Raw genomic sequence first — 16,771 nt, forward strand, 5'->3', positions numbered from 1 at the left:
CACTATCAAACATCTACCGGAAGTTATTACATACTCTATAACAGGCCACAAACACAGGACAAGGTAGCTGGTTAAAAAAATCCAAGTGATCCCATAAACATTCTTTGTGGTATGCCATCCAGGTTAGGCCCCTAACTGCAGGTGAAAAGACACCAACACCTCTCTAGATGGTACACCGGTATGTGCTGGCAGACAGGCTGGTGGCGGGATGTGTGAAGCTAGTGGTAACAAGACTTAAAAGGTGGAGCTTACTAATAAGCTGTGCAGGTTGACATCATTAGGGTTTACCAGAACTTTACTGAGATATTCTGTGTGCATAACAAAATATTGTTTAGCCTAAATGTGACATTTGATTACTGTAGAAGAGATTGCTCATGAAGAGTAGAGATGTATTATACTATTCAACAGGACTGCATTAGAAGCAAAAGTACTGCTAGTACTGCCTCATTAACTAGAATTACCGGCCCACGATTGTATGCCTCCTGTGAAAACATGGATGCTTCACACACATCTTCCCCCCGACAGCACAGAAGATCTATACAATCAGCATAGTTTCAGGGTGGACACCCAAAATGAGTGTCATCAATTCAGTTTGACCAAATGTCTCCCCTGCTGTTCCTGAGATATGACATTGAGTAATACAGATTATGATGTCACAGTGAAACTGACCTTTGACCTTTTGGATATAAAATGTCATCACTTCATCATTTTATCCAATTAGACATTTGTGTACAGTTTTCTCATAATTAGCACAAGACTTATTGAGTTATGGCCATAAAACATGTTTTGTGAGGTCAAAGTGACCTTGACCTCAGACCACCAAATTTTAATCAATTTATTCTTCAGTTCAAGTGGACGTTTGAGTCAAATTTGAAGAAATTCCCTTGAGGTGTTCTTGAGATATCCCGTTCACAAGAATGGGACAGACCTGACAACCTGAAAACATAATGCTTCCAGCCACAGATATTGCCAGTCCGGAGGCGTTACAAAACAACAAATCCAGAGCACTAGTTTACTTATTTGAACTTTTAAGGGCCTCTATAACATTCCTCAAGGAGACAGGTATAGTGTTTGTGTGGTAAGCTCAACACAATAAAGGCCTGTGTGCAGGGCTGGATTGGCCATAGGGCATACTGCAATATCTATCTATCTATATCTATCTATATCTATATATATATATATATATATATATATATATATATATATATATATATAGTACAGGCCAAAAGTTTGGACACACCTTCTCATTCAATGCGTTTTCTTTATTTTCATGACTATTTACATTGTAGATTCTCACTGAAGGCATCAAAACTATGAATGAACACGTGGAGTTATGTACTTAACAAAAAAAGGTGAAATAACTGAAAACATGTTTTATATTCTAGTTTCTTCAAAATAGCCACCCTTTGCTCTGATTACTGCTTTGCACACTCTTGGCATTCTCTCCATGAGCTTCAAGAGGTAGTCACCTGAATGGTTTTCCAACAGTCTTGAAGGAGTTCCCAGAGGTGTTTAGCACTTGTTGGCCCCTTTGCCTTCACTCTGTGGTCCAGCTCACCCCAAACCATCTCGATTGGGTTCAGGTCCGGTGACTGTGGAGGCCAGGTCATCTGCCGCAGCACTCCATCACTCTCCTTCTTGGTCAAATAGCCCTTACACAGCCTGGAGGTGTGTTTGGGGTCATTGTCCTGTTGAAAAATAAATGATCGTCCAACTAAACGCAAACCGGATGGGATGGCATGTCGCTGCAGGATGCTGTGGTAGCCATGCTGGTTCAGTGTGCCTTCAATTTTGAATAAATCCCCAACAGTGTCACCAGCAAAACACCCCCACACCATCACACCTCCTCCTCCATGCTTCACAGTGGGAACCAGGCATGTGGAATCCATCCGTTCACCTTTTCTGCGTCTCACAAAGACACGGCGGTTGGAACCAAAGATCTCAAATTTGGACTCATCAGACCAAAGCACAGATTTCCACTGGTCTAATGTCCATTCCTTGTGTTTCTTGGCCCAAACAAATCTCTTCTGCTTGTTGCCTCTCCTTAGCAGTGGTTTCCTAGCAGCTATTTGACCATGAAGGCCTGATTCGCGCAGTCTCCTCTTAACAGTTGTTCTAGAGATGGGTCTGCTGCTAGAACTCTGTGTGGCATTCATCTGGTCTCCGATCTGAGCTGCTGTTAACTTGCGATTTCTGAGGCTGGTGACTCGGATGAACTTATCCTCAGAAGCAGAGGTGACTCTTGGTCTTCCTTTCCTGGGTCGGTCCTGATGTGTGCCAGTTTGGTTGTAGCGCTTGATGGTTTTTGCAACTCCATTTGGGGACACATTTAAAGTTTTTGCAATTTTCCGGACTGACTGACCTTCATTTCTTAAAGTAATGATGGCCACTCGTTTTTCTTTAGCTGATTGGTTCTTGCCATAATATGAATTTTAACAGTTGTCCAATAGGGCTGTCGGCTGTGTATTAACCTGACTTCTGCACAACACAACTGATGGTCCCAACCCCATTGATAAAGCAAGAAATTCCACCAATTAACCCTGATAAGGCACACCTGTGAAGTGGAAACCATTTCAGGTGACTACCTCTTGAAGCTCATCGAGAGAATGCCAAGAGTGTGCAAAGCAGTAATCAGAGCAAAGGGTGGCTATTTTGAAGAAACTAGAATATAAAACATGTTTTCAGTTATTTCACCTTTTTTTGTTAAGTACATAACTCCACATGTGTTCATTCATAGTTTTGATGCCTTCAGTGAGAATCTACAATGTAAATAGTCATGAAAATAAAGAAAACGCATTGAATGAGAAGGTGTGTCCAAACTTTTGGCCTGTACTGTATATATATATATATATATATATATATATATAGATAGATAGATAGATAGATGATAGATATTGCAGTTTGTGGGACATTTCTAACCAAACTGGTCATTACCTTTTTTCCCATGTTCCTGAAAGAAACTGCACCAATTTGCTCAGGGGTCAAAGATTTATATACTTGCGAAAGGGGTCCGAAAGCAGCACAAGAAAAGTGATGTCGCTCCAGGTCTTAAAGGATTAAGGTGCCATTTTGAGGAAGTCTTTATTTTACATGGTGGTGTGGTATTGATTTGTACTTGCACACATTTTATTAAAAACTGAAATGATAAATCTTGTAGAGTTTCTTTGGCAAGTGCTTTCACCAAAGTATAGGCATTGTGTACTCCGTGGCCATCTACTACCACCAGGATGTATATGAGAAGTGAATGAGCACATTGATTTTCTAGCCTTGGTACTCTCTTCCAGGGCACTTAGGGTACTACTGAGATATATTTTAATTTTGGTAACAGCGCAGTATGTGAGTATGGCATTTCACCAATCATAGTGGGCTGCCATGGCCAAAAATGCCAGGGCCATTTTTTTGTCCCAGTCCAGCCCTGCATGCCACAGAGGTGTCTACAGTCATTTACATCCTTTGGAAACTGTACTACAATAATGTGGTAATGGAAATGAAAAAGCATGAAGCCAAGACTGTGATTTGCACTGCTTTTATAACAGCAAACAGTGCACTTCATATCATACTGGGAAAAGTTTGCTTTTCTCCCTTTATATGAGTTCCTGTTTCCTAACAATATCAGTGTTGTTTGTATGTGACGTCATTCATTTCAGGCCAGTGTAACTGAGCTGCACCTTCAGCAGCTTAGAGTCATGTGCCTTACCATTTCTAATGCCTGATCTGGAGGTCAGCACCAGTTTGCGGGCTCCTCTCTCTGTCAGCCACTGAGCAAGTTCCAGACCAAAGCCCCCCAGTCCACCAGTGATGATGTAAGAGTGGGAGGGGAGACAGAAGGTGCGACAGATAGCTGGAAAAGACAAAGGGGCAGAGGCAGTTTGGACTGCTGAATCCCTCTCCTCATGACAGACCTGTGTGAAGAGAAGAACCTTTAGGAGTATACATGCTGTACTGTAGTATTTTCCAGTCATAGTCACATAACAACACATAACAATTTCACCAGAAACTGGGGTGGAAAGTATTTATTCCAACATGTACTTACAGTTCATACATATGACATCTAGTTATTTTTTTAACATGGACTTAACGTATGAAGTTCTTCTGTATTCTCTTTCTAATACATCATGACAGGTTGCTCAATTCTGAACAATCTATAGTTCTGTCATCGTCATATCAAAGTGTGAAGCTGAGTTGTGAAACTGACCTGCAGGAGGACCTTGCCAATGTGCTTGCCCTGAGCCATGTATCTGAACGCTTCCTCCACTTGGTCCCTCTCGAACACTGTGGTCCTTAGAGGCTGAACCACACCTCCCATAATGCCTTCCTTAAGGAGCTGGGACACTTCCTCCCACTCCTGGTTGCCCACTTCAAAGAGAGCGTCCAACAGGATGCCATGGAATGCCACATTCTTCAGGAACAGAGCCATGCCTGGAGAAATCACAACAACATGAAGACGCAGTGTAACTCAGTGCTGACCATTCTGAACCCTAACCACACCTCCAACAATCTGCACTCATGTGCCCTCTGCCTAATTTTCTTATTCTCTGTGTTGGGGACATTTATTGACAGCTCTCAGGTGAGCTTGGGGCTTTATTAAAAGGTAGCAACCAGGTGCCAAATTGTAAGCAGCAGGGATCCAAGAGACACAGTGCCAAAAAGAAACCCTCAAAGATAGCGAGGCGAAACATCAAACAAAAGTGAATCTGGGGTTGACTTTTGCTTTGACTTCTACTGGTGAGTGTGTTTACAAACTGTAACAGACACAGTATATCTTTAAGATCACCTAGAATATTACCTGTAAATGATCACAGCAAGCAACTTCTCTGCTATTCCGTGTTTTCTTTGAAGTTATCATTAAGAGGTAAAAGACATAACATTTACTCGATTCTAATTCCCTCTGTTATTTATAGGAACATGTAATAACTTACTTTCATATATCATAAATTATATGTTATTTATATATTTGTAAGGGTATTTCTGAAATGAAAGGAGTGACTGACACTTAAAGCCTGAGTGTATGAGCCTGAAGCTTCCTACTGACCCAGTGGGGAGTTGTTGGACAGGTCGTATTTGCCGATTTCCAGGAATCGTCCGTGTCTGGCTAGGCAGCGAATGCTAGCCTGCAACTTCTCCTCAGCCAGAGAGTTCAGCACCACATCCACACCTGAAACACATGCATACACTCAAAATACAAAGTTCAAAAGCACTGCAAAGCTGCTGTTTCAAAGAGGTAGCTCTTCTTTTAGAAATCTTGTGTGAGGCATGATATGTGGAACACAGCTTGTTACTACAGAAAGACGTGTCTGACCTTTGCCCTTTGTGTGGAACAGGACATGCTGTTCAAATGAGGTGTCTCTGGAGTTAGCGAAGGACTCTGCTGAGAGCTGAGGGAACCTCTCCTGTAGGTAGGCCCGCTTCTCCACTGAGCCTAGAGACGGAAGGGTTAGGGTTAAAGAGAGTTTTTATGAGATACTATCTCATAACTATAAGTATGACTTAGTAACACATAATACACAAAAGGCACACTTAGTAGGTAACATAATAACATAATATCTACATATATATTTAAGGGGCATTTGTGGTTTAGAAGGTAAAGTGGTCATCCACTCATCAGAAGGTTGATGGTTAGATCTCTGGGTCCTGCAGTCTACATGTCAAAGTATCCTTGGGCAAGATACCGAACCCCTAATTGTTCCTGATGTTTGCACTATCAGTGTGTGAGTGTGCATTTGAATGATCACTGCTCCTGATGATCCTTGACACCACCAACAAATGATTGATCAGTTTGAGCAGTGATGTTGGCAGGATTACTCAAAGTCTGGAATTTTCTCAAGCTGAACTTCAGGATCTAAAGATTGGATATCAAACCATGCCATGCCATAAAACAGTGAGTAAGGATCTGGTTAGTATTCAATCTTCTCTAGATTCTATCATCTAAAAGTGACTATTTAGAAAACCAAACCAGACAGAACAACCTACTATTTGATGGCATCCCTGATTCCAAAACTGAAACATGGCATGAATCTGAGACCAAGGTGAAAAAACTACTATCAGAACATCTAAAGATGGACCCCTCTCACATTGAGTTAGAGAGAGCCCACAGGACGCGGAAGTTTGATGCTGAAGGCCGACCTAGATCTGTTGTGGTGAAACTTCTGCGGTTCAAAGAGATTCTAAAAAGAGCCAAATACCTGAAGGGTACCAAGTTCTATATCAATGAGGACTTCTCAGAAAAGGTTCAGCTTAGAAGGAAAGAGCTTCTCCCCCAGCTCAGAGGCACGTAACCAAGGAAACGTAGCCTACCTGAAATACAACCAGCTGGTTGTGCATACCCCCCGCACTGCTCCGTCCATGAAGGAGGCACGGCCTAACTAGACTTGAATTGACTTCTTTCTGTCTTTTATTTTATTTTTTTCTTTATGGACTTGGACACTTCACTCCGAGCTCAGTCTACAAGTATTGGCTGCTCTCATGAAGGTAAGTATTTTCTTCCTTTCTCAGATGCTGACCCTGATGCAAACTTCAATGTTTTCAAACAAGGTCCTTTATCCTGTCCTTATTTTTCTGAGGACTCCTTAAAGTCTCCCTGTGTGGATAAAAAGATTGCTAATGACAATTGTTTCTCTTTGTTTCACCTTAATACTCGTAGTTTACCTAAACATTTTGACAATCTTATTGACTATCTTGGTATGCTGCCAATTGATTTTTCAGTTATAGGTTTGTCTGAAACATGGCTGAATAGCCAAAAAGTGTCTATGTTTTCTATGAGCAATTATAACCACTATCCCTGTTTTAGACCTGTGCGTTGTGGAGGAGGTGTGTCTGTCTTTGTGAAGGAGAGCATTAAATCCTCCCTTCGAAATGATCTTGTTACTCTTATGGGAGATAAAGCTGAGGCTGTTTTTCTAGAGCTTATTGAGCCTTTCTCTAACAAGGTTGTTATTATTGGCTGTATTTATAGACCACCTGATTCTAATATCAATCGCTTTATTGACAGCTTTTATACTACCCTCAGAAACTTCACCCATGAAAAAAAGATTTGCTATATTATGGGTGACTTTCACATTAATCTCCTAAACAATCAGTCGTCTCAATTTATTAACCATCTTAATGCCGCGTCCTTCTTCTCCCTCATAACAAGAGCTACATGAATCACTGCTTCAAATGAAACACTGATTAACAATATATTTACTAATTCCTATTGTGTTGCTGGGATACCTGGCATTTTGTTCTGCGACTTATCTGACCATCTTCCTGTGTTTTTATCTTGAGCCCACAAGTGGGAAATCAAATTCTTCTACCAGGCCTAGTGAGGTCTTCCTTTGTAATTTTAACAATAGCAATATGAGTAGGTTCATTGATAAATTATCCACTGCTACTTGGTCTGCTGTTGAGTCTAAAAATGATACTCAAATGGCTTATGATATCTTCCATGTTATATATTTTAAGATCTTTGATGATGCTTTTCCACTTCAAAGAACTAAAAATAAATCACCTAATCCAAGTAAATCCTGGTTAACCAATGGTCTGAAACGCTCCATTGCCAAAAAGCATAAACTCTACCGTGACTATCTCACCAATCCCACTCCATTATTTTTTTAATCGATATACAACTTACAGAAATAAACTGAATCACCTGCTGAGAATATCAAAACGTAAGTTTTATGAATCTAAATTCACTGAGTCTCAGAATAATATGAAAAACACATGGAGGACTATCAATTCATATTCATTATTCATAAAAAGACTGACAGGATTGTACAAAGGCAATTCAAAGGAGTTAATAAAGCTTTCTCAGATTCTCTTGAAATAGCCAATGAATTCAATAATTTCTTTGTCTCTATCGGTCCTTCATTCACAGACAATTTACCACAGACCCCGCTGTCTATCTCTGGGATTAAGTCCCCCTCTTCTTCTTTTGCATTTTGTCCCATCACTGAGATTGAGCTCACTGTTGTTGTTAACAAAATGAAACTATCTGCACCAGGTCATGATGAATTGAAATCCTCAATACTCAAAATAAGCCTTCCATTAATCGCCAAACCTCTCCTTCATATTTTCAATCTCTCCCTTGAAACCGGTGTATTTCCTGCACAATTTAAATGGGCTAAAGCCATTCCTCTTTTTAAAGCTGATGATCCCTCTTTATTCTCCAATTATAGACCGATATCCATCCTACCATGTTTTTCTCAAGTATTAGAAAAACTAGTTTATAATCATTTGTATAAATAAAACGACAATAATATTCTATACCATCATCAGTATGGGTTCAGAGAGAAACATTCCACCTCTATGGCCCTCACCCGACTTGTAGATAACATCATCAAGGCTACTGATAATAAAGAAATAATACTTTGAGTATTTGTCGACCTATCGAAGGCATTTGATACTGTCAATCATGACATTTTATTGCAGAAACCTTCTCTCTATGGTTTATGCAGTTCAAATCTTTCATGGTTCAAAGGCTATTTGTCTGATAGAATGCAGTTTGTTTCTTGGAACAGTACCTCATCTGATTTTAAGTCAATTTCTTGTGGTGTTCCCCAAGGATCGATTTTGGGCCTGTTACTGTTTCTTATTTATGTGAATGATCTATACATGACATCATCAAAAGCATCTTTTATTCTCTTTGCAGATGACTCCAATATTTTTTTATCTGGTAAGAATGGACCCAAATTAATATTAGAAATTAACACTGAATTGCGCAAAGTTGACACCTGGTTCAAGGCAAACAAATTGTCACTTAATATAAAGAAAAGCTCATACATGTTATTACCCCTAGAAATCAACAAGCAACAAACACTCTTCCTAATGTTTATATTGACAATAACATATTGGAAAGGGTCACTGTAGCTAAATTTCTAGGTATTCTTATTGATGACAATACCTTCATTTCAAACAAGATTGCAAAAAAATATTGGAGTTATCAGAAGAATACGTCATTTACTGTCTAGAAAAGTCCTCATCAATTTATATTATACTATGATTTATCCTTTCATTTCATACTTTAATATTACTTGGGCAAGCACTTTCAAGAGCAACCTCAACTGTATCCTTACCTTACAAAAATGATTTATCAAAATGGCAACACTTTCCAACAGATTTACTAAATCCACGCCATTGTTTCAATCCCTGAGCATTCTTCCCATCTCTGCTGTAAATATTTTTCAAATATGTATTTTTGTTTGACACAAGTTACTTCCAATCTGTTTCCATTCTGTATTTCAGTTCAATTCCCAAATTCATCACTTCAACACAAGGTCAGCAAATAATCTTAATCCTACCCTTTTCAGGTCTACTTTCTCTCAGTTATCAATTAGATTCAGAGGTCCCCACTTTTTGTTACCAGTCCACATTAGAACCTGCACAAGTATAAACCCTTTCAAGAAGCAAATAACCCATTTTTTATTGGCCCAGTTGAGCAATGCATAACCACCTGCTTCCACTACATCACTACATACTTTGAGATTATTTTCTTTACTGTTTTTATGATGTTTTTTTTTTACATTATTGTACATATTATTTTTATGTTGAATGTCTGTCTCTAGGAGGACCACTTGACAAGCCCTTAGGGTTTTTTTTTAGTTCCTCCTGCACATTTGTAATATGTTGTATCTATTCTATATATTGTATGTCTTTCTTGTTCTACTCTTTCATCGTGCTGTTTGATATTTTTTCTCTCATGTGCTAATAAATAAATAAATCGAATCGAATCAAATCAAATCAAATTGAATCGAATCGAATCAAATCAAATCAAATCAAATCAAATCCTAATGACCAGGTAGCACAGTGCATAGTAGCCTCAACCACCAGTGTACGAATGTCTGTGTGAATAAGTGAATGCTGGCTTATGTTGTAAAGAACTATATAAATGCAGTACATTTACCATATTATAATTATGAGAAAAAAAAAATTTGATGAGGAAACCGTCCTATGGCTGTATGCCTCTGCGCACCAGTCAAGACGAGACGAGACCAAACAGGCAACTAGTTGCAATGCTCTGTTCTGCTACGTTGTAAAAACCTGCCGGTTCACACCAATGCAACTAGATGAGACACTGGCTACGGTTATATGATGGCTTCTCATTCGGAATGAAATAAATCTGAATGAAATCATTCGAAATTAAAGTTTTTCCAGGTAGTTTACACGGAAAATATTCATTCCGAATGAGGGTTTACACGGGAGATCAGTTTAATCGCCTTTATTCAGGTCTGCGCAAGGTTTGGAGCAGGGAAGGTTTCTGATTGGATAGGGGGTGGGGCGAATGTTACGTGTTTACGGTTACCGGAAGAAAACACTGTAGTCCTCGCTCCGGATAACAAAATGCTTGACGACGCCGTTCTTAGTGCCTTTTTTGGGCGTGTTTTGCTTATATTCTTGAAGCAGCAGTACGACAACAACCTTGTTCTGCTAATGCTTCATCTGTTGAGGAGGAGAAGGGAGGTAGAAGACCGTGCTGTGGCGAATGGAAACCGGTGAGTGCAACGAGTCCGACTGCTCTATCTCAGCCTGTTGCTATGCAGCCCATTGCTATGCGCACTTCATCGCGCCAGAAGGGCAAGGAAACAAGCATGCGCAGAAAGACCGGAATGAACTTAAAGAGGAATGAGTGTATACATGCACACAAAATTCTTTCATTCGGAATGACAAATGAAATAAACCACCCCCTTTAATCGGATTTAATTTTCAATCGGAATGACCATTTTTCAATCGGAATGACCGTTTACATGACCACTTTTAATCGGAATGGCCTTTCATTCCGATTAAAAGCGGAATTAAACTGTCCACGTAAACGTACTGAGTGTGTCATCTCTGTGCAGTAACTCTCTGTACTTCAGTTCTGATTTTTAGCTTTTCAGGTTTATTTTGTAACTGAATAAAATTGCTAGCTTCTTAAAATATGTATGAGGATAGTGATGGTGAGATAGTGGCCACAGTTGAATTTGTAGTAGTGATGAAATGAGACAAAATGAGCCTCAGATATCTGTATTAATATGTACACCACAATAATATATATAACCAGCGCCAATTAATCAGTCAGTGAGAATGTGTAGGGCATAGGCAGATACAGTGAGCAGCAGCAGCGGCCCATGGTCTGACACCAGCACACCGCAAGGATGGAAACAGAGGGCTCAGCGAGGACAAAGCATCTGCTGCAGCAAGCAAACACACCATCTGCTAACATTTTGACTTGACCAACGGACTTCACTACAAGCCAATTGGCTGTTGAAACAGGTGACATGCTTTGAGTTCTAAAAGGAGCCACAGACAATTTGACCAGCTGACTTGGAGGTGACACCATCAGCCGGCTTGAGTTGAACTCAGAGCAGCCAGTTCACACCACTGCAACTTTTCTCTGCAACGCTCTAAAATGGTTTCATCTCATTTGGTCTGAACTGGCCTTCACGTTTCCATCCATGTCTGTGAAAACATGGATGCTTCACACACAGAAGATCTATATCAATCAGCGCAGTTTCAAGGGGCCACCCAAGATATATGTCACCAATTCACTATCTGACCAAATGTCTCCTCTTCTGTTCCTGAGATATGACGACATGATGGCCTGAAAAAAATATTTTATGCAGAATATTATGATGTCACAGTGAAGTTGACCTTTGACCTTTTGGATATAACATATCATCATTTTATCATTTATCGTATTAGAATTCTTAGATAATGGTATAAAGCATGTTTTGTGAGGTCACAACGACCTTGACCACCAAAATCTAAACAGTTGTGTTTTGTGCCAAATTTGAAGAAATCCCCTTGAGGCCTTCTTGAGATATCATGCTCATGAGAATGGGATGTACAGACAGAAGGATGGATGGACAGATGGACACGAAACATAAAATGGTGGTGGATTTTGGTGCAAATGCTTCAAGTAGCAATGGGCAATCATATGAAATAACAAACCACAGTGGATAAGAAATCATATCAGAGCTATTTTTCTGTCACTATGACAGTGTGTAATGTGAGTGTTGAATATTTACCCACTGTAGTGAAGACTTTACATTTCTTGCTGAGTGCTATGGCGATGGCAGCCTGGCCGACACCCCCTGAACCTGAGTGGATGAGAACCGTCTCTCTGGGACGGAGCCTGCCGCGCACCACCAGAGAGTAGTAGGCTGTAGCGTAGACCACTGGCACTGAGGCTGCCTGCTCCAGTGTCCTACACACACACACACACACACACACACACATGTGCATCACTTAGTTTTACACTGAGGGCAAAGAGAACACTTGATTACACAATGATCATATCAAATGCACATCAGCTTTCAACAATTATCTAATGAGATTTCAGCTGCTGGAATAATGGGAGCACCTTTGGAATACTGTGTAACATCGGCTTTGCTCTCTCTGTTTGTATGTTATGCCTACCTATACACACCTAAAAGATATATTAGCAAAAACTAAAATTTAAAGCAGGTCAGGCAGTGAATTTTACTTGATTTTATTTTTATTTATTATTTTCAAATTTATTCCTCTTCTCCGTCTTTGCTAGTAAGCAACTGGAGTTTTACATACATCACTGCCACGTAACCATAATGTATTTTCTTGCATCAAATGCATAACTCCGGACTGACGCAATAAATCAATTTTCTCTAATGACATGTAAATGTACTGAGTGTTTAACATTTAAAAATGTGACACTGACCAGCTGTGGGGAACTTTCCAGAGGAACCGTTTGTCAGCATCCACACTTGTTGCCAGGCCTTTAGCAGGCAGCAGTCCCATCACTCGCTGACCGGTGGGGTCATGACCAGAAAACTCCATACCCAACATGCACTGCTGCAGAGCTAGGTCACCTACATTATGTACAATGAAACAGAGAAGTTAGTTGTCTTGATGTACAATTTGCCCGCTGTTATTTCAAATTGTATGTAGTCTACTGTATAGTCTAGTTTACAATAATAATGTAATGTAATGTAATAGTGACCGACAAGATGCTATGGGTAACTATGATTATAAGAACGAAGACCAGAATGCAAGACTTCTTGTTGTGTGTCTCATACACACTCTCTACCTGGGATTGCGTCTGGTGGCAGTTTGCCAGTGGCCAGCATTATATCTCTGAAGTTGAGAGAGCTGTAGAAGACACGACACAGCTTGACGTTGGGGTTGCTGCTCACAAAGTGGCGAAGTGGGGAGGCAATCCAGCGCAGAGAAGAGAGGTCACCTCGAGTCAACACATTGACATAGGCGTGCTCTGTCAACTCTTCATTTAAATCTGACAACCATAAAACAGATAAATATTTCAATACAAGTGTGAGCACACCACACATTCTGAAGGTAAATGATATGCATTCAACTAATCTGGATAAATCCTCTCTGTTAAATCAAACAGTTTTATCTTAGTTTATTACCATAAACATGTGTTTAAGAGATGTCTAAGATCACAACTTCTAACAGGCAAAATCCAAAAAACATCAATGTGTCTTTGACCACAAACAAAAAACAGCATTAACCTAAGCATTTAAATCATCCATGTCCATTTATAAAAGGTACGGTTGTGGAATGGGAGACGTAACAGAGCCAAATCCCCTGTTTTAAAGGGACAACCAGCAAGACAGAACCATGGACAGAACAAGTGTGACATTTTGAAGAGGTCTTGTGTGTACGACCCACTGCTGGGAGATTTTAAAAAACAGCTAGCGGCATTTAGCAGCTGACTCAAAGAAGAACAGTGGCCAAGAGTGTCTGCAACTTGTAGAGACAATGAGAACCGTGAACTCCTACCCCTCTGAGCAGTGCTGCCGACATGTACAGTCAGGTCCATAATTATTTGGACAATGATACAGTTGTCATCATTTTGGCTCTGTACACCACCACAATGGGTTTTAAATGAAACAATGAATACCTGCTTAAAGTGCAGACTCTCAGCTTTCATTTAAGGCTTTTTTCAAAAATGTAGTATGAACCGTGTAGTAATGACAAGCATTTCTTCACACAGTCCCCCGACTTTAAGGGCTCATAAGTATTTGAACAAACTAACATAATCATCAATTAAACAGTCAGTTTTAATACTTGGTTGCAAATCCTTTACAGTCAATGACTGCCTGAAATGTTGGACACATAGGCATCATCAGATGCTGGGTTTCTTCCCTGGTGATGCTCTGCCAGCCCTTTACTGTAGCTGTCTGCACTTCCTGCTTGTGTTTTGGGTGTTTTGCCCTCAGTTTTGGCTTCAGCAAGAGAAACGCATGTTCAATTGGATTCAGGTCAGATAATATGACTTGGCCATTGCAGAACATTCCACTTCTTTGCCTTAAAAATGTCTTTGGTTGCTTTTGCAATATGCTTCAGGTCAATGTCCATCTGCACTGTGAAGCATCGTCCAATGAGTTTTGAAGCATTTAGTTGAATCTGAGCAGGTAATGGTGCCCCAAACACTTCAGTTTTCATCCTGCTGCTCTTGTAAGCAAGACAAGACTTCACTAGAATAAATACAGAGGGTTTATCACAAGATGCAAACCATTGGTTAGCCTTAAAAATGGAAGGCCAGATTAGAGTTTGTCAAAAACCATCTAAAAAGCCTGTACAGTTGTGGAACAGCATACTATGGACAGATAAAACAAAGATCAACTACCAGAATGATGGGAAGACAAGAGAAGGAAGAAGAGAAGGAACTGCTCATGATCCAAAGCACACCACCTCATCAGTGAAGCATGGTGGAGGTACTGTTATGTCATGGCCATGTATGGCTGCCAGTGGAACTGGTTCTCTTGTATTTATTGATGATATGACTGCTTACAAGAGCAGCAGGATGAAAGCTGAAGTGTTTGGGGCACCATTATCTGCTCAGATTCAACCAAATGCTTCAAAACTCATTGGACGATGCTTCACAGTGCAGTTGGACAATGACCTGAAGCATATTGCAAAAGCAACCAAAGACATTTTTAAGGCAAAGAAGTGGAATGTTCTGCAATGGCCAAGTCATATCATCTGACCTGAACCCAATTGAGCATGCGTTTCTCTTGCTGAAGCCAAAACTGAGGGCAAAACACCCAAAACACAAGCAGGAAGTGCAGACGGCTGCAGTAAAGGGCTGGCAGAGCATCACCAGGGAAGAAACCCAGCATCTGATGATGCCTATGTGTCCAACACTTCAGGCAGTCATTGACTGTAAAGGATTTGCAACCAAGTATTAAAACTGTTTAATTGATGATTATGTTAGTTTGTCCAAATACTTATGAGCCCTTAAAGTCGGGGGACTGTGTGAAGAAACGGTTGTAATTCCTACACGGTTCATACTACATTTTTGAAAAAAGCCTTAAATGAAAGCTGAGAGTCTGCACTTTAAGCAGGTATTCATTGTTTCATTTAAAACCCATTGTGGTGGTGTACAGAGCCAAAATGACGACAACTGTATCATTGTCCAAATAATTATGGACCTGACTGTATGTTAAATGTCAGACTAGAGGCCCGACGCTGTTGTGCTACCTGTCACGCCTCTTTTGCTATCGGGATGTTGGCAAGGAGGTTTAAAAGAGGAGAATGCACAACGTCACATTATATCAATGGGGTACAACACGTGCAGTAAAATCTGGTCTGCACTTGCTGAAAGGCACAATAGTTGGCACACTATCATAGAACATAGAAGACTGATTTATTTCACTGAAGCATCCACAGTTTGTCTTGGGTTGGAATATTTTTGTTCAAAAAATTAAGCTATGGGTGAGAATTACAATTCTGTAATTACTGAAAAAGTCTGTCATAAAAGACCATAAACAAATGCTTTCTACATGAAAACATTCTGTTGTTTATCAGCCGCTATCCATTTGAGTGGTTTCAAAACTTGTGTCAGGCTGAGCACACCCAAGGTGGCTAAAAAGAGCGCACCCAAAGAGCACCTCAGTGGACTCCATCCAAGTATTTCTAGTGCCATTTGCTGTAACCCTCCAACATCACAGCTGCAGTTACATTGGACGTGTATCATACCCCAAAGCTCCCATGGGGTAAAAGACTGTGAACCAGCCTTCATTGAATAGCCTTGGATGTCGGCATGCTGTCTAAAGTCACACACTTGGGCGGCATGTTGCGCCTTGTTTGTTTCTGAGTAAAAAAGTAAAGGTGACATGAAGAAGGGACTTGGTAGCTGCACTAGAATCAGGATAATTTGGTATTAACATACTGTGAGTGATTAGCTGGTGCCTGAAGATGCCCCAGTGTCCGTCTCTGTAAACGTTCATAACCAAATCCTCCTCAAGTACAGACTGCATGGACTTATGGGCTGGCTGGAGGCTTGGTGCTTCTGAGGACTCGCTTAGATTGGACACAAATGCGCACCTGGCAACATGGAAAAAAAATCATCACTTTGACCCAATACACACATAAACCCGTGGGACAATACCTATGTACAAGAAGCTCAAAAAATTAATGGTGGTAAGACTTATGCAATGTCTGTAATGTTAGTATACACCAGGATTTACCGTATTCTGTTGCCACCTGGCTCCTGCCGTAAGCAGTTGACCATTCCCACAATGCCACAGTGGGCATTAGAGGCAGTCAACCACACTGGACAGTCTGATGACTCTGCCATCATTTCCTGCAGCATAGAATTACACAGGTACACACAGATGTCTGCATTGTTCAGCACAGTCCCCTCTGGTAGCTGCCCTTGTTGCCCTGCAACTAATACTCTGTTGTTAGGTATGGTCTAATATGCTCTGCCTAATGTTAGTCAGGATGAATTAGATATCAGCCACCTTTTTAATATGATTTTTGAATGACAGATTCAAATCTAAAAAGATTCCAAGGTATTTAAAATCAGAAACCA

General features: G+C 40.4%; 1 protein-coding gene across 2 annotated transcripts in view; it reads right to left on the reverse strand.

Moving 5' to 3' along the window:
• Window positions 1-16,771, reverse strand: part of fasn (fatty acid synthase) — a 104,967-nt gene that overhangs the window by 17,786 nt on the left and 70,410 nt on the right. For both annotated transcript variants that reach the window (XM_033612145.2, XM_078163409.1), the window contains 9 exons: window positions 16,425-16,540; window positions 16,127-16,281; window positions 13,019-13,222; window positions 12,650-12,800; window positions 11,982-12,160; window positions 5,300-5,419; window positions 5,033-5,155; window positions 4,196-4,419; window positions 3,698-3,902 (listed from right to left, as the gene is read on the reverse strand). In XM_033612145.2, the coding sequence (XP_033468036.2) occupies window positions 3,698-3,902; window positions 4,196-4,419; window positions 5,033-5,155; window positions 5,300-5,419; window positions 11,982-12,160; window positions 12,650-12,800; window positions 13,019-13,222; window positions 16,127-16,281; window positions 16,425-16,540 (1,477 nt within the window). The remainder of the gene's footprint in view (window positions 1-3,697; window positions 3,903-4,195; window positions 4,420-5,032; window positions 5,156-5,299; window positions 5,420-11,981; window positions 12,161-12,649; window positions 12,801-13,018; window positions 13,223-16,126; window positions 16,282-16,424; window positions 16,541-16,771) is intronic.

This window comes from Epinephelus lanceolatus, chromosome 21 (assembly GCF_041903045.1).
Source record: "Epinephelus lanceolatus isolate andai-2023 chromosome 21, ASM4190304v1, whole genome shotgun sequence".
NCBI lineage: Eukaryota > Metazoa > Chordata > Actinopteri > Perciformes > Serranidae > Epinephelus > Epinephelus lanceolatus.